At 46.7% G+C, this 25938-nt stretch overlaps 2 protein-coding genes and 1 long non-coding RNA gene across 8 annotated transcripts in view; 1 reads left to right on the plus strand and 2 right to left on the minus strand.

Moving 5' to 3' along the window:
• Window positions 1–1654: 1654 nt before the first annotated feature.
• LOC107034886 (uncharacterized) lies at window positions 1655–3485 on the minus strand. 3 transcript variants are annotated; one of them, XR_012059985.1, is made up of 3 exons: window positions 2829–3485; window positions 2248–2375; window positions 1655–2170 (listed from the first exon to the last, which is right to left on the minus strand). XR_012059985.1 is itself a non-coding variant. In XM_072940005.1 (2 exons), exon 1 carries the CDS (start codon window positions 3204–3206, stop codon window positions 2838–2840), a length of 369 nt encoding a protein of 122 aa, XP_072796106.1. In that variant the 5' UTR covers window positions 3207–3485; the 3' UTR covers window positions 1655–2170; window positions 2829–2837. The 3 variants fall into 3 exon arrangements, 1 of the variants encoding a protein (XP_072796106.1); XR_012059984.1 differs by having other exon boundaries at window positions 2248–3485; XM_072940005.1 differs by lacking the exon at window positions 2248–2375.
• Window positions 3486–6922: 3437 nt separating this feature from the next.
• LOC140686282 (uncharacterized) lies at window positions 6923–14285 on the plus strand. The gene is made up of 3 exons (XR_012059986.1): window positions 6923–7042; window positions 8081–8145; window positions 14178–14285. It is a non-coding gene; the product is annotated as an uncharacterized lncRNA (long non-coding RNA).
• An 814-nt stretch (window positions 14286–15099) lies between these two features.
• NLRP1 (NLR family pyrin domain containing 1) overlaps window positions 15100–25938 on the minus strand; it is a 30134-nt gene continuing 19295 nt past the window's right edge. For 3 of the 4 annotated variants that reach the window (XM_072940598.1, XM_072940599.1, XM_072940596.1), the window contains 6 exons: window positions 24402–24625; window positions 21911–22173; window positions 21261–21386; window positions 20117–20258; window positions 17610–17654; window positions 15100–17174 (listed from right to left, as the gene is read on the minus strand). In XM_072940598.1, coding sequence (XP_072796699.1) covers window positions 16837–17174; window positions 17610–17654; window positions 20117–20258; window positions 21261–21386; window positions 21911–22173; window positions 24402–24625 — 1138 coding nt within the window. In that variant the 3' untranslated portion in view covers window positions 15100–16836. The remainder of the gene's footprint in view (window positions 17175–17609; window positions 17655–20116; window positions 20259–21260; window positions 21387–21910; window positions 22174–24401; window positions 24626–25938) is intronic. The other variant, XM_072940597.1, reaches the window with a different exon arrangement.

Consider the following 25938-nt stretch of genomic DNA (forward strand, 5'->3'; position numbering starts at 1 on the left):
TTCTGGATGAAGGTGGGCATGTGATCTTAACCAGGTCAGTAAGACTCCCTAGAATTTCATTCTTGAGCAGCCTGACATGGAGACCAAAAAATGTGCCCCTTTCTTTTTATGGTTAAATCCTGAAAAGGCTGTTCATTGGTACTTGAGTGGAGAGGTTTGATATTTTGGACAAGGGAGCTTCTTACTGGAATCCCAGAAACTGGGAAACAATTGAGAGCTATAGGGAGGCAGTAACTGTGAAATTAGGTGGGCAGTGGAGGGGATATGTGACCAAATATCCTGGGATACTTAAATGATATAAAACTGTATTTTCTATTAGCCAGGCCAGACACATGAAGATGCTAAAGGGACTCGTGGATGGTGAGAGAGTAGTGGAAATTCAATACTAGTTAGAAAACATGGGCCAAGCATTGGAGCTTGGGGTTGGGGTGAGCTTAACACTGAGGCCTGCAATGATGAGGTGGATGTTAAGGAAGGCTGGAGCACAATATTGGCGCGATAGTAATAATCCAAGTATTTGAGGAACAATGCAATGGATCTTGAAATAAGGGGATCAAATAGGGCTGGATATTTAGAATATTGGAGCCAATGATCCAATCATAGAAGCAAAAGGATCTAATAATGGTATAATCATGGGAATCAGATATTGGAATTAGGGGAGGAAAATGGAGGCCTGGATTTGGTGGCACAGAAAGGGTCATGATATTTGTGGGACAATGTACCAAATGTCGAGGAATAAGGAACTTTGGTTCTGGGCAAAGGAGGGGGGGAATTCTACTATCGGGATTAACTGAGGGATAATATTGGAGGCTCACATCCTGAGAAGTCACTGAAGGATTGCACGAGGGTTAAGAGGGGTTGTGTGAATGGGAAACAAGGGACCAAATGTTTGGAGAACACTGGACCAGATATTGGGATTCAGCGGTTAGTCAATATTAAAGGAGAGTAAAAATCCAATATCCAAGATTGAAAGCTGGAAAAACAGTGAGACGTACATCCTGTGGTACCTCAGAGACTTAGTTTCGTAGAACAGTGCCACTGACTATTGGGGGGAGGTTATTGAAGTACATGGTGGTTGCAGGGCACAGGCTGGCATTGGGAAACAGCAGACGTCATACTTGTGGTGCTGAAATAAAGTGTAGAGGGGAAAGATATTAAGGCGTGTAGCGATATGGGATTATGGGAAAACAGAAAAGGGAAACGACAAAGCCCTGATGGGAGAAAACACTGAGCTTATAAAGATACAAGCTGGGTGAGTGGGGGCAGATTCTAGAGCTCAGTTGGGGGACTGCCCCAGGGCAGAAGTGTCTTGGTGATGGAAGCCAGCGGGGACTAGATACTGAGGGGCAGTGAATAATGCCACAATGGAATGGTGACCGACCTGCTGTCAGAGGATAGCAGAACTGGACATTGGTGTGCTGTCCGGAACTGACATGGAGAAATTTGCCATTTAGAAATTTGACATGGAGAAATACAGCCATTGAGGGGAGGGAGATGCTGTATCTTGGAGAATGCTGGACAATGGGATGAAATTTGTTTGGAGGGACAGTTGGGATATTGTGAAGATTATGGAACGAAACTTGGAGCAGAATAGGAAGTTTGGTGGGCCCACTGTGTAGTTGGAAATTAAAAGAGAACAGAATATAAAAGAGACTGACGAGGGAAAAGATTTATTCCATCAGAGGTACCATAATTACAGCCATTTCCAAGTAAATGCAGTAATAGAGTGCTATGTTTTGACATTGAACATTCACGAGTGAACAGAGATGGCAGGTAGGTGAATAATGCCAAGGTGGGTTTTGGCATTAGGCCTTTTGGGTCTGAGATGATGACAAACCACTAAAAGTCGTGTAGTTTCCCAGCACGGAGTCTTGTCAATGAGAAATTCCCCCACCCCCTTCCTCTTGGGTCCCAGAGCTCCGGAAGGGTTCCCAGCGGCTGAAGCTGCCGCGTAAACCCCCAAAGATGCCATGACGTCCCTTCCGTGGACCCCAGCCAGGGCCCCAGACTCTGTCCCGCACAGCACCGAGCTACAAGCCCACGCCCCAGGAGGTCTGCAGCCGCTGGTCCCACGCCGTCCAGGACACGAAGACAGCGTGGCTTCCTGGCAAGACGGCTCCTTCAGCTATGGGTCTCGGCTCGGCTGCGACATCTGTAGCTGCGTCAGAGCCTAAAGCAGGGAAAAGCAGTCTCGCTCAGCTCAAGCCCCTAGGGAGGCGGCGCGCTACTCCGACAATCGCCACTTACCGTGTCCTGCGCCACGCATTGTGTCCTGCGTCACTCGTGTCCTGCGCTCCTGCGGCATCCACTGCGCAGTCAAGCCGACCAGTTCCCGCGCTCCGGACTCTGCGCCAGCTCGGGGGCACAACTGGCTCCTCCGGGGCAATACAGTATCAAAGGGCTCTGGCCCAGCCCGGGCCAGGGTGCCGACCCTCCCCGCGGGGCCCTCTCCAGAAGGGCCCAGGGCTGGCGCATCCCTTAAAGAACAGGTCGGGCTCGCTGTGCGCGCTCCCATCTCACAGAGAGGTAGGGTCCAGGGACATTAACCTCATTATAACTGGGATTCAGTCACACCCCGAGATTCCAAACATTGGGGTCTGTGTCCCCTCCCCTAATCCCCAGGTGTAAAAAGACCCTTATTTCATTAGCGGCAGCTGCTTTTGACGTTCCTACTGATGGACGGTTAGACAAAGGGAATGAGAAGCAGAGAAGAAAACAAATAAGCATCGAAAGCTACATGAACGGGGTGCAGAGCCTCTCTAAACACAAAATGCTGAGCCCTTCTTTTCCTTCCCCTTCCCCTCGGCCCTGCGCCCACCCCAGCCTACCCTGGTCACTCAGGCAAGCTGTAGATGGATATAGGTAAAGATGCAGGAGGTGATGGAGAAGGCGATTGCCGCGTAGATAAAGATGGAGAGGTGCGGAAAATGGTCGAGATAGCAGCCTTCGTCCAGTGGAGGTGTCTCCTCCAGGGGCGAGGAGCGCGCTGCGGCCCTGGGGGGCTGCCCGGAGCGGGCCCCCTGCGCCCTCCCGCCTGCGCGCCGACCAGCCTTCTTCCCTGAGGCCCAGGCCGCCGACTTGGGCCCGCGGACAGCGGGGGGATCTTCTGGGGGAGGCTTGTCAAACAGGCCTTCGGAGTTAGCGTCGGGGTCTTGACAAAGCTGCTCGGTGTCCCACGATTTGCACTGAAAGAATTGGTCAGCCATTGACGAGGAGCACGGAAAATGGCTCTGCTGGTTCTGGGTGGTCAGGTCCGGGCCGGGTCTGGGTCGGGTAGGGGCGCAGTGGGTGGTGGCCCCGGCTGCGGCTGTATTTCTACTACCCAGGAGGGGGCGGCAAGGGGCGGAGTCAGCAGGGGGGAGCGGAGGCGGGGGAGGGGAGGCTCTGCAGGGTTTCCTCCCCCTGGCTCCTCCGTCAGCCCCCAGCCTGTTGCAGAGGTTGGCTGTCCAGATTCCAGCTCCGGGATGCTCCAGGGCCCGCGCCTCTGGAGTCTCTGCGCAACTTCTTTTGTTTCCATGGCAACCTGATGCGAAGAGCAGAAAGGAGGGAATGCGAGCTGCTAGCTGGGACCCAGGGATTCAAAAAGCGCTCTTTGGGGGCGAAAGCAGCTAAAATTCAGCCGACCAGGATCTTGGCTCCTCACAGCTTCCCAGGGGTGGTTATTTCTATTTTTAAAAGAAATACTGTGGGGTCTTTTTTTTTTATTTAAAAATTTAATACGTGAAAAAACTAATACATAATCTTTGTAAAAAACATAAAAGTTATAAATCACTACAAGCAAAAAGAGGAACAAAATAAAGGCTCTCATCATATCAAGGCCCAGAGGTAGCTCAGTTAACATGTTGGTGCTTTTCTTCCCCTCTTACTTTTCCTTTCTTCTCACACCTGCATCTGTATCTGTATCTGTATGTGTACATCCTGGGTTTTCTCGTCCTGTTGCTCACCCACAAAAGCAGGGTCCTAACCTTTCAGGCGTCTCACCTATGATTAGATCATCAGGAACAAGTACTTTAAAAAGATGCCTGACCAGAACCGGTGCCCTGCCCGCCTCTACTCAGATTCCTCTTGGCCTCCTAGACGCCCTTCTCTGGTTTCTGTTTGTACTGCCACAGACTGCTGGGTACCACCATCTCCTGGAACCTCTGTTGCACCTGAGGTTCCGAGGCTGGTTGGTGTTCCTGTGTGGAGTGTGGTGATGGTGGGCATTAAAAAAATGTCTCTGATTTATTTTGCTGTGTTTTAAAAAAAATAGGATTGTAACAACAATCAAATTAAATAAGCAGTGTTTCCATAATAATGGTGCTGCATATCCCTGGGGGTAAATGAGATGATTTTAGGTGGCACAGGATCAATATTTTAAAAGAATGGCTCTGATTTATTTTGCTGTATTTTAGAAAAAAATAAAACTAGCACATAGAATTCAAAATTTCCTAGATATTACTGCCTGGACCAAGTCTAAAGCTTTTTAAGTGAGTGAAAGTTAAAGAACAGAGATTAAGCAATTAAACTATACACACATAAGGCAAAAAAAAAAAAAAATCAACAAGCCAATTTTAGAAATGCCTGAAATTGGGAAATGCTAAGACAATGCATATGAAAATAGCCTTAAACTGTGCAGCTCTTTACAAATATGAACTATTATTACTAAAAAATGCTCTGGCTTCCCTGAAGATAATGGCAACTTCAAGGGGAAATGGAAGGGGAAGTTTAATTCCCCCATAATCCCCATCAGTCCCCCATTCTTTGATATGGGCAATGGGTGTTTTCTTAGTTTTATCTAAAGTGTTATGTGATGTAAACCATTTCAAGTTCCTGCTGCTTCATTGCAACCAGATTGATTGCTTTGAAGCCCCTTCACAGAAATTCTGAGGCCACCTCTGTACTTAAGTCAGTATTTGGCTCCTCAATTTCTCCATCTGGCCTCAAGACGAAGGGACAAAGAATTTTTCAAGTTGCAGACCAGGAGAGCATGAAAGCATGGGTATGGAGGGTGGTGTGGAAGAGCTGTGTGTGAGGCTGAGATGTGGCGAAAGCCACACAAACCCACCCATGGGGCTGGGAGGCTGTGGAGTAGGCAGTGGAGGCACCTCGGGAGCAGGAGGGAGTCCTGGGTCAGGGCCGTGCAAGGGTGTGCTGAGGAGGGGCTGGGGGAAAGTGAAGGGTGCAGGTGCTAGGGGTTCTCTGGCTACTGCGGGGACCCATGGCATATTGAGAAGTTGGGAGGCTCAACAACAAAGACACAGTGTCCTGAGGACACTTTGTTAGTTTCCACCTGATCCATCTATACAGAAATGAATGTCGTGCAAAACAACCCTGGCCCCAGGCCAGGGCATCTCTGGGGGCTCTAACTCTCAGAGAGAACTTGGCCAACTCAGCACAAGGCACCTTGGCACACTCTGCCTGTGCCCAGCAGTGACAGAACTAAGTCTTCCCAAGGCCAGGGAGCTCAGGGTCCTCAGTAAGCCCTGAAAAGGCAGATACCTGGAGGTCCCAAGCTGCAATCTCACTCTCCACTTGGTGCCAGAGTGTTCCAGGAAAAATCTCATGAATCTAAGGCCCAGAGCTAGAATCCACTAAAGGTCTTGAACAGGCAAAGGCTGCCTTTAGCACTGCTTCTGGGACCCATTCAGAACACACATCCTTCTCAGAGGTGAGAGAACTAGCCTCTTCCAAGAGGATCTCTGCTCCTGGGCTGAGATGGAGATCTCCTTGATCTATTCAGGAGGATCTTTCTGTGAAAGAAGGATACCCTATCTGAATGAACATGAATTAGGGATCTGAGTCCACCAGGCCAAAGGCCAGCTCTGAACAAGTGTCAACTCACCATGTTGGTGATATCCCCTGGGAGGAATTCAATAATAATAGTAATAATAATAATAACAATAATAGCAACCAACAGCCCTGCCTGTGCTAGGAGCTGTGCTCAACATTTTTGCAGAGATGGTCCCTGAATTAATTCTTAACGCCATGAGTCAAACACCAGTATTTTCTCCAATATTCAAACGAGGAAACCAGTAATACTATGTGTGACCTTAGGTCAGTCCTTTCTCTTGACAGTGTCAGTTCCCCATTAACAAGAGAAGGAATTAATAGTACTACAGCGGGTGAGGGGAGGTGAGCTCCTTTCCACATTGCCAGTGCTGAGAAGCTGGTAGCACCTCTGAGGGAAGCAATTTAGCAAGGCATAGAAAGTCATGAGAATATTCATGTCTGTTGATACAATCATCCCACCTCTCAGTATTGATTTCAAGACAATGATCTAAAGGATAAAGAAAAGCTCTCTGCAAAAAGATGTGTACAGTTTATCATGGCAAAAAATCGGAGCAAACTCAGTGTCAGAACAAGAGGAGAATAGTTAATTACATGATGGTGCATTCACTGCATGGACTCATACACAACCCTCAGAGAGGTTATTCTGAAAACTCTTAAGTAGCTTGGGGATGCTTGTGACGACCTAATTCAAAGTCAAAAAAGGAAGATTTAAAACCACAGGTGCTAGGATGACAACAAGATGAAAATGTGTTCCTGCAGAAGAAGGCTGGAATGGGAAGAGTAAAGATGATCATTTTTGCATTGTTTGGATGGTGAGATCACGGGGCAATTTCTTTCTCATTTTCCCCAACTTCGTGTACCATTGTTATATTATTTTTTTGTGCACCAAAATCAATTAATAGTTGAGAAAATCAAAGCAATGGATCCGGTGGCCACTTGCAGGATTAACAATACCCTGCAATGTTCTGTCGGTGCCCACGCAGTCTAAGGACTTTACCCGAGTGTCTGGATGGCCCCAGATTGCCTAGCAACCACCTGCTCAATAGCAGTTGCTAGGAAACCAGAGACAGAGCCAGGACTCCTGACTAATAGTCAGTGTCCATACTACTGCCAGTCTCCTCCCCTCAAGTTCTCTCCCTAGGGTCCTGTTCCTACCTAGCCACTCCGCCTCCCCTCCTGCTTTCCCCCTCCAGGTTCCTCATCTACCTGCGGCTAACCTGCCAGCAGCACTCAGTGAGTCCCCACAACCACAGAGCCTACCACGGCACAGGTGACCACAGGTTCCAGAGGACCAATTAGTGCCTGGATGGGAGTATGTACATGGTTTAAAGCTTAAGGGCTCTTATCTCATCATTAAGACAAGCATTGCCTGCAGCCTTTACGAGGCCCTAGCCAGCCCTTCTCCCCTTGTAGAGTGATTCTCTTAGGAAAGGCATTGAGATCAGCTCAGAAAATTTGAGTTCTCAGCAATACAGGCATGTGTCTGAAATCGTGGCCACAATGCCCACCTAGTTTTACCTTGGATGTCTGAGCCACAGCTGCTCCATTTTGACTTTCAAATGCACTTCCCTCCTCAAGGCCTAAGCAAATGTACAACGCATGTCTAAGAGGCCACAAAACAGGCTGCTTTGGTCAGTAAAGTTGAAGTCAAACCATACATAAGCCAGAATGACTTCCCCATCCCTCAGTAGGTGCAGGTTTTTCTCTCATTTCCCCTTTTGATTATGAATCTTCCAATAGAAACCATTGGTGATCAAAATATCTGTCCCTCAATGCTGGGTAGTGGCTCCTGCCCAGGTTGAGATCACGTTCCTTGGTCCTAGGCCTCCTTTATATTTGCCTAGTTATACATGTTGGGGGAAAAGTAACATATAAAGTAAACAGACTCAGAGAAACACTCTACAGACTGTACATTTTATTACTTACACCCCATTGTTACACAAACATTGTGCATGTGCTTTCAGCAATAGACTTAAAGCAAGCATTATTATACATCGTGAGCAGTTATACTCTGTGCCAACTCCATTAGAGAATTCCCTTTCTACCCTAAACACTGTGGGCAATATTGCTAGGGAGTCAACATTTGGTAAACAGTTCAATTAGAAAACAGATTAAAAGCCTGCAACACTTCAGACAATCCAAAAATTATAACCATATTCACTCAACCCCATGCAATCAGTCCCCCTCACAAACAGATTCATAAAATCAGGTTTTCAGCAGACTTCTTAAACACCTTACCCAGCCGAGCAGTATGATTGAAAAGAAACCTGTGCTTGTCATAAAGTCCTTTCTATGCATCTTCTTGAAGGTGAAGCAGTTCTGAAAAGCATCAGCTTAATCGTCCACGAATGACAAAAGACCACAAAAGGCAAGGTAAAAGATCTGATTATAATGTTTTTGACAAAAAAGCTTATCAAGTTGCTGTGACCTACAACATCCCAAGATAACAATCAGAATCTTGACTGATAACATTATACCAGGACACACCTGAATTTCGTATAATTTGTAGAATGTTTATATTAACAACATTTATCCACACCGTGTAATCCGAGGAGGCTTATCACTCATTTGACTATACTTCCCATGTAATTCAACACACCAACCAATCCTAGTTAGTTTAATATTTTTCTCTGAGAAGTCTCAGGGGCCCTCTGAAGTAGCCCAAAGTTAGCTGAAAGCAAAAGAACTTTAATTAGAGCTTTAAAAAAATATCAAAAAGTTTCACACAATCTAATCAGAAGCACTCTAAATAAACTTACTCTCTTAACAGAGAGGAACCAGATCTAGTCCTGCACTAGCCTAATTTTAACAACAAAATCCATTTACCTAATCAAGTTTAATCTCAGTCCAACAATGCACAAAACTCCTTTTTTTTTTTAGGGCTCCCTTTCTACAAACTTTCCACAACTTTCTGTATCCATATTAGTTTGTCCCTTGTTTTTTTCCTATCTAGACACAATCAGTTCTAGGACCAAATCACCCTCTTTTTCCTTAATAAAATGCAATTCATTTCTCATTTTCCTCTTTTTCTAAACTCAAAACATATATCCAAAATGGCCATACTGCCCAATGCATCTACAGATTTAATGCGATCCCTATCAAATTACCCAGGAAATTTTTCACAGAACTAGAATAATCCTAAAATTTGTATAGAATCACTAAAGACTCAGAATTGCCAAAGCAATGCTGAAGAAAAAGAACGAAGCTGGAGGAATAACCTTCCCAAACTTCAGACAATACTGCAGAGCTGCAGTAATCAAAAGAGCATGGTATTGGTACAAAAACAGACACATGGATCAATGGAACAGAACAGACAGCCCAGAAATAAACCCGCAGACCTATGGCCAATTAATCTTCGACAAAGGAGGCAACAATATACAATGGAGTAAAGACAGTCTCTTCAGCAAGTGGTGTAGGGAAAACTGGACAGCTGCATGTAAATCAATGAAGTTAGAACACTCCTTCACACCATACACAAAAATAAACTCAAAACGGCTTAAAGACTTAAACATAAGACAAGACACTATAAACCTCTTTGGAGAAAACATATGCAAAACATTCTCTGACATAAATCTTAGCTAAGTTCTCCTAGGGTAGTCTACCCAGGCAATAGAAATAAAAGCAAAAATAAACAAATAAAACCTAATTAAATGTATAAGCTTTTGCACAGCAAAGGAAACCATAAACAAAACAGAAAGACAACCTATGGAATGAGAAAAAACTATGTGCAAATGATAATGACTGACAAGGGTTTAATTTCCAGAATATATAAACAGCTCATACAACTTAATAGCAAAAAACAAACAACCCAATCCAAAAATGGGCAGAAGACCTAAACAAGCAATTCTCCAGTGAAGACATACAAATGGGCAATAAACACATGAAAAAATGCTCAATATTTCTACTTATCAGAGAAATGCAAATCAAAACTACAATGAGGTATCATCAGTCAGAATGGCCATTATTCAAAAGTCCACAAATGATAAATGCTGGAGAGGATGTGGAGAAAAGGGAACCCTCCTACACTGTTGGTGGGAATGTAGTTTGGTGCAGCCACTATGGAAAACAATATGGAGATTCCTGAAAAGACTAAAAGTAGACTTACCATATGATCCAGCAATCCCACTCCTGGGCATATATCTTAAGAGAACTCTAATTTGAAAAGATACACACACCTCAATGTTCATAGCAGCACTATATACAGTAACCAAGACATAGAAGCAACCTAAATGTCCATCGACAGATGACTGGATAAAGAAGAGGTGGTATATTTATACAATGGAATACTACTCAGCCATAAAGAAGAATAAAATAATGTCATTTGCAGCAACATGGATGGACTTGAAGATTGTCATTCTAAGTGAAGTAAGCCAGAAAGAGAAAGAAAAAACATCATATGATATCACTCATATGTGGAATCTAAAAAAAAAAAAGAAAGAAAAGAAAAAAGAGGACACCAATGAACTCATCTACAAAACAGAAACAGACTCACAGACATAGTAAACAATCTTATGGTTACTAGGGGAAAGGGGGTGGGAAGGGATAAATCTGGAAGTTTGAGATTTGCAAATGTTAACCACTGTATATAAAAATAGATGTAAACATTTCTTCTGTATAAGACAGGGAACTATATTCAGTATCTTGTAATAACATTTAATGAGGAGGAATATGAAAACAAATATATGTATGTATATATGCATGACAGGGATACCCTGTAGGTAAGAAATTGACACATTGTAACTGACTATATACTTCAATAAAAAAAAACCAAAAACATATATCCTACTTAACTACTCTATACTGAAATGTTTCCTTTATTATTTTTAGTTACTTCAATTACATATTTAAATTAGGATCCTCAGCTCCTAAAAATCTTAATTTCTAGTGAAAACCAAGAAGTAAGCAACTATGGACTGTCTTTTACATCAGCATTCTGTAGACTGACAAACACAAACAATAATCTCCAAAACCATGTGCTTTTCACAGAAAATCTCAGTGTGGCACCAAACATACTTAACAATAGTCCTAAACACCTTTAGCTTCTCTGTAAAGGGAAGCCAGTGTTTAGGAAACAATGTTTTAGTGTCTTATATTGTTTGAGAATGACCTAGCCATTTAACAAACTTCCATCATTTAACGCAATTCAGCACAACTCTTAACTTTCAAGTTACCAAATATTTAGAGAGATCATTCTTTAGTAGACGTTCCTAAAATGTAATTATTTCCAAAGAGTTCACCCCAAAGCTCCCATCTCATTTGTATTTAATTTACTTACAATAATCTTATCATATCAAGTTAATTAATTTTTTCTTTCTGCTGACAAACTGCAACAGAAACATGAACTTACTGACCTTCAGTGAACTTAGATACAATAAAAGACATGTCTGTACTGATTACACCAACAATCTTAAGCTGGCTTTAATATCAGGTATCAATTCAATATTGAACATTTTCTACATCACATGAACCTGAAACTTGTCCAGTTTAGCTTCTGTTATACTTAGAAGTATTTAATTTGTAAGCAATAACTTTTAAGTCAATTAAATAGAGCTCAAAGTTCAATTAAATAGAGCTCATCAACAAGTTAATTTTAAGACAGAACCAGGAATCTCAATTTTTCTGCTTGAGTTAAAAAAAAAAACAAAAAACTTTTTTTTTCCCTTGAGAGCCTAGGTAGGTCATTTACATCTCAAAGGCACAGAAAAAGAAATGCAAATTCCTGCTCTAATTGCTTTTACAAAACCCAACCATCTTTGGGTTTTCCGGGATTTTTTTTTTTCAGTTCCCAAACATCCACTTTGGTTTAAAGAAATAACAGTAATAGAAAATAGTATATATATCATTCAGTCACATTCATATGCCTCACTTTCAGCAAAACTAGGAAGAGAGAACAGGATTTGGACTCAGGTACCGAAACATTCAGACACACACAAACTCAGGATAAAGCCAAAGACTGCAGAAGGCCTGCTTTGATGTAATAGCAGAGCGATTAGGGGCCACTGTTCTCCAGATCTCAGGGAATGCTGAGCCCACACAGTGTTACAAAAAATATATATATATTATTTTCTTTCATTTATGGGCTCATAGCTGAAGATCTCCCAGTTTTGCAAAATATACCCTCTGGGAACTGGAAGATGGAACAGAGCTCCGAATACCCATAATAGCTATTCACAGCTGGTGCTGTCGAATATCAAGCAAACAAACACAATGCAAAAGACAATCTTGAAGGGTCACAGTTCCCTTGCCCAGAAGGGTGATGCCCAACCAATGTCCCCTCAGTCCAAACGGGGAGAACCCCAACAAGTGCCCCATCAGAGATAAGGAAGCCGAATGAAAAACCAAGGCTAGAAAGGGGAAATTCTGACCAATGCCCTGCCACAGGCCACGCCAGCACAGCAGGGAAGAGTGCTCTGATGTCCTCACGCTTGTGCCCCATCACTTGCCAAAGATGTCTCCACAAGCCAACGCAAGTACTGACACGCACACGTACAAACAACAAACATGGTCCCACAAACCAAGGATCAGACGAGGTGTAGCCCCCAAATTCCACTCCCATTCCATTCCAGAGTGGCCTGGCTCCTGAGGGAAAATGGGCCCAGAGTGGATCCCAGGGAGCCCAAAATGACTCACTTCCTGGAAGGGGATGAGCCCAGATGGAGTGGGTAGAATTTTCCCGTCCTGTGCAAGCCAGAGTGGCTCACCCTAAAAATGACAGACACGAAAACACAAACAATAAATAAGCCATGGTTGCACAGACACACAATCAGAGGAGGTGCAGTCTGAAATATTCCACTTCTACTCCTAGATAGAGGCCTCCAAACTGATTGGCCCAGATTTCGAAAGAGAATGGACCCAGAGTGGCTCACAATGAGCCCAGATGGAGTGGAGAGAATTCCCAGCCGGTGAGAGCTGGAGCAACTCACCCTCAAGCAACACTGAATGTGGACCGCAGCTCAGGACGTTTCTCAGCTCCAAAGCCTCGTGCCAGGGCAGCAGGTGCCTGTCAGGGAGAGTCTCATTTCCCTGTAGTGAGATGAGCTCTGGCAGCCGGTGGGGACCCAGGGAAAAAGCTGTTTCCAGCAGGGGTTGACCAGCCACCGGCACAGACTCCTAGGCTGGCTTCACCAAAATTGTTACTGAACACAAGTTCATTGCCAGATGCACAGTGAGGCCAAACCAACTGAAATGTTGGGGTTTGGGGCAGAGAGAGATTTATTGCTGGGCCAAGCAAGGAGAATGCATGGCTCATGCTCCCCAAACCCTGAATTCCCTGAAGGGTTTCAGCTGAGCATTTTTAAAGGCCGCTGAGGGAGGGGCGTCCCAGGGACTGTGACCAGCTGTGCATGATTCTCTGATTGGTTAATGGTGCTTAATCCTTAGGTGCCAGAAGGTCTGGGGGCTACATTCTCATGATCATCGAATAGTTAATTTGTTCCACTTGGTGATGGTTTCTAGCATCCGAGAAACTCAGGAAATCTGCCTGAGATACCACAATCTGGGCACTTCAGAGAGGAGCTACACCAGAGGATATGGAGTCCATCCCAAGAAAGTTACACTTGTTCTAAGTAGCCCACTTGAAAGAGAAAGGAAATTCATCTAGGGTGGATCCATCTGAACACAGTGCTCCTGGAGAACCTGCAATCTTCCACCACTGTTGAGAACAATCCACGTTGCCCTGGGCTTCTTCATTCCCAGCACACCTACCATGTTGCTCTACCATCACCTTGGGTCCTGAGAAAGCCACCTTCCATCTCTACCTGATGCCCAGTGACCGCTCCATTCAGAACCTGCTCTGTGCTCAGCCATGGACTGATTTCCTGGCTCACAGAGGCTTTCCGGGGGTAGGTCTCAGTTTCACCACTGTGGGCTCGATTACCTTTTGCTGACCTACCTACAAATCCAAAGAATCAGTACTATTTCCAGTGTCCATGACCTGAGATTCTGAAGGATCGTTTGTGTCTTTTGAGAACCGAGGAAGTTGGGGAGAGAGTCAGATGAGGGTCAGGCCCTCTCCCCTAGGTTGAAATGATGATGGCACACCTGATTACTGGCCAGAGGACTCCTAGGGTAAAGGATGTTTGATACAGGAGAAACTTGAAGGATGTGACACCTTGTATTTTCCAAAGATGGCTGTACTAAAATTATCTATCTATCTATCTATCTATCTATCTATCTATCTATCTATCTATCTATCTATCTATCTCCCATTCTATGTGCTCCTTTTAAAATATCACAACCCTACTGAGAGGTGGGGTCTAGTTCCTTCCCCTTGAATATGGGTTCAAGAGATATGATTGCTCTATCAGAATATGGTAGAAATGAAACGATGCTATGTGACCTCCAAAACTAGATCATAAAAGGATACAGCTTCTGATTCTCCCTTTCTCTCTCTCCACTCACTCTAGGAATCTAGCTCCTTGTGACAAAGCCACAGCTAAGGTCTCAGCCAACAGCCAGCATCAACCACTAGACATTCAAGTGAGCAATCCTTCAGGTGATTCCAGCACTCAGCTTTTGAGCCCCTCCAAATGATGCTGAGTGGAACAGAGATAAGCCCTTCACAATGTAAAATGTCTTGAGCAAATTAAATTTTGTCATTGTTGAAGCCACTGAGGTTTAGGATGCTTTGTTAGGTAGCCATAATAATGGGAAGAGTGGGCGACTGGAATTAAGGGAGAACATGGTTTCATGAGAAACTAGGCAGGAGTCAGTTGGAAATGGAGAAGTCACCATGGGGGCGACCTGAGCCCCTGGCTTTGGCAGGATGGGCATCCCAACTGGAGGACGCTTGAGGTTCTTCTGTTCCTTGTACATCAACACCTGGCTCCCGGGAAATTCTGAGTCTGACTGCTGAGACCATGTTAGTCACCACATTCTGTGTTAACTCTTTGTGATGCACAGGGCTTTGTTGAGCTGGCACAAAGGTGTCATTGTGCATGTGATTCAAAACCATCATTCCCACAAAAAGAGGACAGGGCTCCACCGGCAGAAGAACATTCAAAATCAGAGCTGCCCAGAGGTGGGAGGACCTGCCTCGGAGGCAGCCAACTTCTCATCACTTGAAATATTCAAAGATGGGATGGCCATCTGGATGTGGCAGAATTTTACAGCTCTACTAAAGCAAAACTGACACAATAAACCCTATACAATATTTAATGTGTAAATCTGATGTTTTGCGGGGTGTATACCCACAGTGAAACCATCACCACAATCATAGTAACAAACATACCCATCATCCTTCCAAAGTGTCTTGTGTCCCTTGGGAATCCCTCCTTCCTGTCCATCCTTGTGCCCTCTACTCCCACCCCACCCTCAGGCAACCATTAATCTGCTTTCTCTTAGATTCATTTGCATTTTATAGAATTTTATAGAAATGGAACCATACAGTGCGTACTCTCTTTTTTCTGGCTCCTTTCACGTACTGTCATTATTTGGAGAGTCACCTACCTCGTCCGATGTATTAGTAGTTTGTCCTTTTCATTGTTGTATAGTATTCCGTACCACAATTTGTTTATCCATTTATCTATTAGTGGGTATTTGGGTTGTTTCTGGTTTGGGGCTATTACACATAAAGCTTCTGTGAACATTTGCGTACAAATCTTTATATGGACTTGTGCTTTTATTTCTCTAGGGACAGCACCTAGGAGTAGAATGGCTGGCTTTATACTCCTGTCTGCCAGCACCCTGAGGACCTAATGGGGAGGGTATCAGTGTGTGGGTGTCTCACTGGAAGGATGCTGACCATCAATTAAATCCTATTACTCTTTACAACACAATACCTCACTCTGCTTTCCCAGTTGTGGCTGATATTCTGAACTGTCTGTCTGATTCAGCCTCTGCAGAGATCAAACATTTAGGAAGGGAGGAAGGGAGCAGCAGTGGTCTGGCTCTGTGGGTTCATGTAAGTGGGAGAGACTAGGTGCCTACCTGCTCCTAATACAGACTCAGCTTTCCCCTTCCCCACACCCACTTCAAAGGGACTCAGAGCCGCAGTGCCTGCCCCTTTCCCAGGTTCTGCAGTGCAAATAGGCATCTTTTGAAACTCTGCAGGCTTGGTGTCAGCTTTCCCCAAGGGATGAAGCTTGTATCATCTGCTTTCCATCTTCTAAAATTTTTGTTGACATTTGTGAATGAAAAATGTTGCCTACCATATCAGGAAACAAAGTATGTTGCAGCCATCAAGCCACAGCTGCCACCAACAGTGAGCCCTGGATGTCTCCTGCCAAGCCCTCAGCCACTGCAGCCACCCCTATCCCCAGAGAGGACTCAGGATGGGAAAGAACATGATACTGGCCCTGGCTAGCTAAGATGCACATCAAAGGAGTGATTTCAATGAACCCAGACTCTTGCATCTTCCTATACATAGAAAAGTGCTAAATTTCTTAATTTGAGATGCCTCCTAGATTTGAAGTCCTCAGACTGCTGAATAAAACATTCTCAACTTTTAAGTTGTGTGATTTTTTTCAGTTGATACATCTCTCATTTGTTGTATTTTTTTTTGATTCTCTTGTGGCCTCCTTCTTCACCATCTCCTGGCTCTAGGAACCCACCTCAACTTCAGAAACAATGAAGCACAATTTGGACTAACAGAAAAACCAAGTTCAACGTGGACAAGTGAAAAACAAATCTGTTTTCGCCCCTATTCACAAGCCATTCAAGACCCCCAAGGTATCCATTTCCATTGTCCGTCTCCAGCCAGAGGTGGCCAGTCCCATGTCCCCACTACTCCTCCTTGCATCTGGATGGCACAGGGAGGGCTCTAAGCTTGGCTCCTGTGGCCATCAGACCAGGTTCTTGGGTTAGGCTTCTACAAGGTCTACAGAAGTCCTGCCAGCTCCAGGCAGACGTTCCCTGAGATGCTGTCCTCCCAGCTGGACAGCTGGCCCGTGGAAGCCAGGGGAGGCAGTCTGGGTGCCTGTGGGCATGGACATATAATGCCCAGCAAAGGCATCATTGAAGTTCCATAGCTTTAGGGCGAGAAAGCAACTCAGATGGCAACTTGTTTATAGATGAAGAAACAGACACAAATTGTGAGGAGGCAGATCCAGGACTCACGACAGGTGTTCAGACAACTGCCGAGCTTTTCAGGAACCCCCTCTGGTCTCCTCCAGTGCTCCACATCTCCCAGAGCTCCAAAATTAGGTGAGGATGGGTCTCCTTCAGGGCTTGATAGAGGCAATCTTTGCAGGCCCAGTCCCAGGACCGGCTGAAGCTGAACAGCTTCCGCATCTGGCCTGGCTTGGTGGCCTCAGCCCGGACCCCTTCGTACTGCTCCTCACTCAGCACCTGCCCGTGCAGCTTGTCTAGGATGGGGTCCACAGATGTCACTCGAGCCACCAGCTGCTCCCGATACCGGTCCACAAAGTGAAGCAAGCCCGGGGCATCTGGGGGTGATGGGGAGGCTGGAAATGAACGAAGAAGGGCTCCCACCACAGCCTCTACCTCCGATCCCCCACCTGTTTCTCTCCACTCACCTCGTCTGCATCCCTGGCTTCCTTCTCCCCTGTAGAGGTGTCTGAGGCACCAGAAAGGCACCTCTGCCCCCCCTCACATCAGCACCCAGCCTAGCATTCTGCTTGAGCTAGGGGTGGGCGTGGGGTTCTTGATGGAAGCATTTGAGGTGGTCCAGTGGGAGGTGCCAGGGCCCCCATGGGAAGAGGAAGGGGCATGGGGAGGGACCGCCCTGGGGCACACACCGCTCTCCACGGCCTGATCCCTTGTGAGGTTGGCAATGATAGAGCCCCTTCCTTTTCTCTCTTCCCTCCCCTTCAGGACCAGACAGTACAGCCCAGACTGGCTGCCACAGGCTCCTGTGGCCTCTAACAGCTCTCACTGACCTTTCGGGCCTGGACGGACCAGAGTGGCTGAATGTTTGAGATCTCCTGGAGGAAAACAGAGATGAAGAAGCATCTGCAACAGGGCTGGTTATTCATACACGTGATAATCCTTGAAACTCCTACCCATTTATTCCTGAGATTGTTTGATTCTGAGAACAAGATACAGACAAGGTCTGATAGAATCTGGAGTAAAGGTTGGGAGGGCCTTCAGAGATTATCTAGGTGAATACGGGGAAGCGGGGGCCCAGAGGCAATGATCAGAGAGAGAGACAGAGAGAGAAAAGACATCCAAATGAACTACAGCAATTTCTCTCTCAACATCCCAGAAATGGTTTAATCCAGTCTTGACCTGAAGGGAATCCTGGTGGAGAACTAACCAGGGTTTAGACAGCTTAAACTATTTGAGAGTCCTTATTCTGAGCAGAAATCTGTCTCCATGCCCTTGTGTGGTCTTCTGGATTCACACAGATCAAATCTGCTCTGGATTTTGATTTCAAAATCAAGACCAAGAAAACCTTAGCACCTGGGATTGACGGGTGAATTTCAACAGGAAAATAAACAGCAGCAATGAATGAAGGGGCTTAATCAATTACTTGCAGAAGGAGAGGAAGGGGCTGTCCACAGCAGCTCGTGTGGACAAGACCCGGGAATTTGAGCAGACTCAAGGTCAGTGTGACCCGACAGCGTGTGGAGGTGGAAACAGGGAGAGGGGGGCTCCAACTGTGGTCCTGGGAGCATTGGGTTCACTTAGATGGAGGGAGGAGGGTGTTCCACATCCTCCATGCTGATGGACAGCCTTGGGGTCCATCCTGACTCAGCTGCAAATGGGAGCATCTACTGGGGAAGGTGACCAATGGCAAAGAATTTAAAAACCAAAATATAAGAGGAATGATGGGAGGAAGTGGAGATGTTTAACTTGCCTAAGAGCAGACCTATGGGAGGCCTTGATCACAGTCCTTCAGTAACTGAAGGGCTTTCCCCTGAAGGAAACAGATTCTTCTGTCAGCTCCGAGGGACAGAATTAAGATGGAGATGAAGAAGAAATTGGCTTAATATAAGGAAAAAGAATAATATTGCTACTACTTATTAGGGACCACTGTGTGAGACATGAACAGACATTATTTTGCTTTATCTTTCCAACAATCCTACAAGTTAGGCATTGTGAGCCTCGTTTTACATATGAGGAAACTGAGACTCAAATGAGTTAAGTAATTTTCCCAAGCTCACCCAGTCAAGGAAAAGCCAGAGTGGGGCGAGTGAATTCTCCACCTTTCACTACACCCAAGCCAAGACTGAGTAATTTACAATAGCCAAGACATGGAAGCAACCTGAGTGTCCATCAACAGGTGACTGGATAAGGAAAATGGGATACACACACACACACACACACACACACACACACACACACACACACACAATGGAATACTACTCAGTCAGAAAAAAGAATAAAGTACTGCCGTTTGCAGCAACATGGATGGACCTGGAGATCGTCATTCTAAGTGAAGTGAGCCAAAAAGAGAAAGGAAAATACCATATGCTATCACTTATATGTGGAATCTAAAAGAAATCACACAAATAAACTTATTTACAAAACAGAGACAGACTTACAGACATAGAAAACAAACTCATGGTTATCAGAGAGGAAAGGGCTGAGGGGAAGGAATCAACTGGGATTTTGGGATTTGCAGATACTAACTGCCACATATAAAATAAACAACAAGGTCCTACTGTATGGCACAGGGAACTATATTCAATACCTTGCAATAGCCTATAATGGAAAAGAATATGAAAAGGAATATGTGTGTGTGTATATACATATACATACATTTATAGCTGAATCATTAGAAATGCTGTATAGAAATTAACATGACATTGTAAATTGACTATAATTTCAATGAAAAAAAAATAAGCCCATTCTCTTTCTACCACAGTGTGACATCATAGCAGCCTAGGCAACGTGATCATATTTTAATAGCTGACAAAGGCTGGCTGTCCCAGGAAGGGCTGCTCAGGAGGTTCTTGTCCTTGAGGGGGTGTTGGTTTTAGACTAAGAGACTGTAAAGTTTCTCCCTTCCATGAAAGTTCATTATTTGATTCCTTCTTGTCTACCTTGAAAATATCTGAACGACCCAGGTTACAGTAGCTCACATTGCAAAAACTGACTTATCTACACAACCATATAACCATCTAGTTCTTACTGTTTCATTGACTATCCAAGCTATCATGAGAAACTGCCAAAAACCTTGTGGGTGTCAAAATCTATTAATTCAAGGGCAGTGTGGAGACATCATGGGAGTTAGAGTCAGGTTAACTTGACTTCAAATTCTTTCTGTTGTGTGACCAGAAAAAGCTACCTAACTCCCCGCTGGACTGTTTCTTCTCATCGGCAAATTGTGATAATACAAACTGCTGTCTCCCCGCAACCGCTACCCACCGCGGCAACACACACATCCGCACGTTAATCGACTTTCTCTTTCCCACTTCTGTGCCCCTTGTCTTGTCTTTACCTGGTTTCACCAAGGTTTCCCATACCACAGTCCCATCTTTCTTGTTTCTCATCTGCAGCCTGATCCCCGACCTCAAATGGCCAACATAGAACTCAGAGAACAGCTGGGCTTCTCTGGGACTCCGATAGCAGAGCTCCAGCTCCTGCAGAGAGAAAGAATCACTGTGGGAGAAGCCACCATTCGTCCTGCAGGTGAAGTTTTCCCTTGCCGACAGCTTCTTGGCCCTGCTCAACCCCACTCTGATGATTTCCTGGACTGAAATCAACTTCAGCCTTCAGACACTGCTCTTTTCCTCATTTCCCACAAACCCTGACTCAGAAGGATAAGCACAGGTGGATGCCCCATGAATGAGTCAGGATTCATCCTTGAATGGAGTGTTCACACATCCCAAACCATATCCTCTTCCTCCATCTCCTCCTTCCCTGCTGAACGAGTCCCTGCTATTTAAGCAGTTGCGGCTTTATCCTCGTCGGGTCTGCTCTGACTAAAGACGTGCTGAGGTTCCCAGTCATAGAATTGCCCCTGCCTTCCGACAACACCCAATGTAGAGCAAATCTCCATTTCCTTAGACCTTTCCCCCAAATTACCCAACCAAGGCAGGGTAGATGCTATAATAGGTTCTTCCTGACACCTTTGTGCTGAGAGGCCCCGTGGTTCCCCGTGGTGTGTGGTCTCCCACTGCCATGAGTCCTAAACCCCGTGTGTTCAGCTCCATGTATGTTCATTGTGGGTTTTTTTTTTAATTTAATTTTTTGGGGGTGATTAGGTTAGTTAGTTAGTTAATTAATTAATTAAGTTTTGATGGAGGCAATGGAGCTTGAACCCAGGACCTCATGCACGCTAGGCACGCACTCTGCCACTGAGCTACACCCTCCCTTTCATGGTGCTTTTGATTGGAGGGCTGGACACCCTATAGCGCCGCCAAGTCAAATCCCACTGTTGTCCTCATCCTGAATGTGACCCTCCCCCCAGCTTCCTTTTTCTCCCAATCTTTGAAGCATTCTGCACACCCTAAATCCCACTCCCTGTCTGCACCCAACCCCAGTTCAGCCCGCCCCGGGAAAGATCTGAGAGCTGCCCGCAGCTATCCATCCGCAAGCATGACCTCGGGCCCCGGGGAGGGCGGAACATCCGGGCCGCTCACCTCAGGCATTATTTCCATCCTCTCTGAACCAGACACAATGTAGCGGGAGCCCATGTAGAGCGGGGTCAGCGGGGGCGGCTTGTGTATCCGCACGAACTGGAACTTCTGTTCTTCATCATCTATGGCCTGAGGAGAGTACCGAACAACCATCAAGGGAGGAGGCGTGCCTGGCTCAGAGATACCTCCCTTGGAATGTGGTCTGAACAAAATGAGATTGTGCTTCTATGCGTCGGGGGTGGGGTGGGGTGGGGTGGGGCTACACCGCCCCTGCTGGCCCCTCAACCCCCTTGCACTGCTACACAGAGCGCCCCACGCTTGGCCTCTGCTATATTCTGGGTGGGAATTGGGGCACTGTTGGAGAGGACGGGGAAATGGTGGAAAGGAGACAGTTCTAAGCATGGAGACCTCCCATCCTTTTAACTCCTGGAAAGAGGCTTGTCCAGAGGTGAGTGATGGACCAGCAAAGCCAGCTGGAGGAGACCTTAGGGATCCAGACCCGCCCATGGCTGAGCAGGGGCAGGATAATTCACCCACTTCGAGGTCCCCACTTATAAGAGGCCCATCCTCATTCCCAGTTGACCCATCTCGGGGACCCTCTGGTTGCATTTCATATTTCCTGTAAGCCCAGCCTTTCTGGCTCTTAGCATCACCTTCTGAATGGAGCAGTCGCTGGGGATCAGGTAGAGGTGGAAGGTGACTTCTTCAGGATGGAGGTGATGGTACAGCAGCACGGTGGAGGTGATGGGAATGAAGCGCAGGGCGGTGTGGACCACTCTCAGCAGAACTCCCATGGGGGAGAAGCTGGGGTTTTCCAGGACTGCGTAACAGGGTGCCACCCTGGCTGGCTTCTCCAGGAGCATCCCCTCCGCTTTGAAGTGGGCCACTTGGAACAGAGGGATGTCCACGCAGTCCCCTGCCAAGCAGTGGATTTGAGAGGCAAGGACTTAGTGCCCTCAAGGAGTGAGGCTCGGCTAGGGGAGGGAGGTCCCGGGTGCAGGCTCAGTGGCCTTCCTGGGGGACCCAGCCAGGGAAGGCAGCGTGGCTGGGGCTGGGGCCTTTCGTGGCTGCGGGCAATCCTGTCTCTAGGGTGTGAACATTGCAGGAACGCCTGCAGCCAAACCCATACAGGAGCCCAGCCTCTGGTCCTGGAGCCAGGAAAGTTCCTGACCCCACGTTTACCCATGCTGGTGTGGTTCTCTTTCTCCAGGGACCCCTGACCCTACCTGCTTACAGTAGGAGTGTTTCTGTGTCAGGGTCTGGGGCCCACAGCCACACAGCCCTTTATTAAACAAAAGTGCTCAGTGAACTGTTGTTCCAGAGAAGCAACAATTTCGAAGCATGTGTGGTTCCTAGCCATCTAGGGCAAGTGCATTCCTGGGATGGGTAGCGGGGGAGAGGGAGTGTAAGCAGATGGGGGGGTGTCCCTGGAGAAAGAGAACGAGGCATGGCTTTCTTGACATAAGAGAAGCCATTCTTGGCTTAAGCCGTTTTGTGATCTAAGCCTGGCCACAAAGCTTGTCTTTGAACAAGTCTCAGTAGTAATGATCTCAAGGGAGCAAAAGCACTGTTACCATGCCAGGGAAGTAACAATAGCAAAGGTAACAAATGAGTTGTACAGACTCTCAGTTCTGTTTCAGTGGTGAAGACTAGCCTGCAGCGCTTTCTTGAGCTGTTCTGCAGAATTTAAACCCCGCAGGCGCTGAAACCAAAGGGATGATGGTGGCGACCTTTTCTGACCCTGGGGAATTCAATCAACTAAAGCTCCTTCATGAATATGCATGAACCCTTAGCTTAAAGCTTCCCCAGTTTTGCTGTTTGGCGAGACACTGCTTTGAGAAAGATCCCCTGTGTTCTCCTTACCTGTTGCAAGTAATAAATTCTTTCTTCTCCCTGTCTTCGGCTGGGTTGTGTCTTTTGGCTCCACACCCACCAAGAGGCAAACCCAGTTTTCAGGTAATAGTGGGAGAAAACCCACCATGGGAAGTTACTTGACGTAGGACCTCCCCAGTGATGAAGAAGAAACAGCCAGCACCAGAGTCCTAAATCAGGCCCGCATTAGGCAGTGAGGTCACTGCGGCCAGGACAAGAAACAGCTGCAGTGCAGAGAGCAGGCGGCAGGCATTCCGGGAAGGGCCCTGGTTTCCTGGCGGGGCCTGGGCACCTGGAGCCACAAGCAGCCTTTGTGTATTTTGCCTCTAGCTCTGAATTCGGAATCCAAAGGGAACAAGTTCTGTCCAGCCGCAGTGTGAAGTCCAGGAAGTGGTCTAGAGAAGGCTGGTGGGATGTGGGCTTGGGCAGGCCTGGGGGGCGTGTGGGTTTGGCTCTCATCCTGGGGTTAATAGGACCTGGGTTAGGATTCCCAGCTCTGGTCAAGCATCTTCACATCTCTGAGCTTCAGTTTTCTCACTGGTGCATCAGGGGAAAACCATAGCAGCTGCCTCGCCAGGTCGTTGTGAAAATCGAGATGATGTGAATGTAAATGGAACTGCCTTGCCTGCTATCAGGCACAGACGGCTGATCATCGTTCACAGTTATCATTAGCCACGTCCCAGCAGCCCTCCGCCAGGGCCACCAGTTTGGTGAATTCACTCCTGTCCAGATTTGGTCTTCGGCCCAGCAGGCTTAGGCTGGACTCCTGCGCACTTGGAGGGGGACCTCTTCCTTGGGCCAGTCCCATTTCCCAGACTGACCAGGGCGTGGCTAGGATGTCCTCACAACACGGAGCGGGGCGCTGTTATTAGCGCCCCTTGTCACATGATGCACCAAGAAGTTAAGTAACTTGTTCAGGCTCTCCGAGTTGGGAAGCAAGTTCTTTCGCTGGGAGCCAAACTCTGGCAGCCCATACAGGTAGCCACTGTGCCAGACAGCTCTCTGTACTTCCACCTTACACGGAGGGGGTCCAGTGTCCCTCCCTGAGCGGGGAAAGTTGCTCTATGCTTCAGCAACTCACCTGAGCCTGGAAGGTGCTGATGACACACTCAGCAGGGAGGGCAGGGCCATGGGATCAGGCCACAGGGCCACCCCCCTCTCATTGTCTCTAAGGAAGCCAAGAGTTCCTCCCTCAGAACATCACCACCCAAAGCCCCTTTCAGGCCCATTCTTACCGCCATCACCTTGCCTCCACCCCTCCCTCTTGCTTACCTTGGAGGGCCACAAAGTGAGGGAGGTACAGAGCTGCCACGGCTCCTGGCTCAGCCTTGATGTCAAACAGAGGCCCCGCAACCATCCAGCCGTGTGGTGGGACAGTCCTGTTCAGGAACTGGTCCCAGGCACAGAATTCAATTTCAACGGTCACTGGCCCTCTCACCACGAAGCGGAGACCCGTGCTGGGCCAGTGGTAGAAGCCGGCCATGGGGAAGTGGACTCTGGGAAGAAGAGGGAGCAGTGGACACTGAATTACTCTACACAAACTCACTGAGCCCTTACTGGAGGCCAGAGCCTGTGCCGGGCACTGCGGATCCAGTAGAGTGCCTGTAGACCCAGATGCTGGAGTCAGATGGGTTTGAGTTTGGGCCCCGGCTCCTCTGCTCTCTGACTGTGGATCCGTGAACAAGTCCCTGAACCCCCGCCCCAATCCCCATCTCAGTTTCCCCACCGGTAACGTGGGATCATAACATCACCCATCACAGGGCCGTGAGGAGTCAGTGACCTAATGTGTGTGCGCAGCTTCATACGTGCTGGGGATGGCTAGCCATTTTTATAATGATGATACTGATGATGATGATACAATAGGAAAGTGTTCTTGTTTTTAAAGGGCCTATTTGCCAATAATTAATGGCATTTTGCATGATAACATTAATGATAAACCCCGGGAGCCGAAAACAACACTTCGCAGGGTTCTTAAGTGACTGTGCCAAGTTTCCCCAGCCGGTAAATCATGGGGTCGAGGATGCCAGCTTCTGTAGGTGTTCAGTTGGGGGTTATCTCCCAGCTGAGATAACGTCTGTGATGGTGAGTGGCAGTGCGTTATGTGGGGGATCATGACAGGGGTCACAGACAAGTATTACTCATGGCTGGAGACCCCAGGAAGGCAGGGCTGCCATATTTATCTCAGGGCCCCCAGTTACTGGTACGGTACTTCACACCTGGTGGATATTAATTAAACAGAAGTATACAGATGAAAGGAGATTTAGATGTTATTTAAGAGACATGACAAGCCACATACGAGTGGACTTCATTTGATTAGAACAAAGCATTTGCAGAGACACACTCAGACAATGGAGCACGTTTAAATAGGGGCGGGGTGTCAGATGACACGAAAGACCTACGGTAAACGTTGTTAGATGTGAACGTGGCACTGTGGTTATGGAAGAAAAGGTCTTTATTTGTACTTTTTAAAATGTCTCCCAAAATATTTGAGGATAAAATCACCTGACACCTGGGACTTAAAATACTGTAACAACAAAAGAGGGGGAAAGTGAATAGTTGAAACAAATTGGGCAAAATGGTGGTTGAATGTGGGTAATGGGTATATATGGAAGTTCCCTGGACTCTACTTTTGTGTATGTTTGAAAATTTTCATACCAAAACCTCTTTTTCCATAATAAAAGGACCGATCCAGTATCTCAGCCCTATCCCTGCCTGGTGGCTTGGAAAGGGGATGGGGAACCAGTGGGCCATGAGTGGGGTACAGACTGTGGGGACTCAGTGTGAGGCTGGTTGGGTGGGGGGCAGGCAG

This window comes from Vicugna pacos, chromosome 16 (genome assembly GCF_048564905.1).
Source record: "Vicugna pacos chromosome 16, VicPac4, whole genome shotgun sequence".
NCBI lineage: Eukaryota > Metazoa > Chordata > Mammalia > Artiodactyla > Camelidae > Vicugna > Vicugna pacos.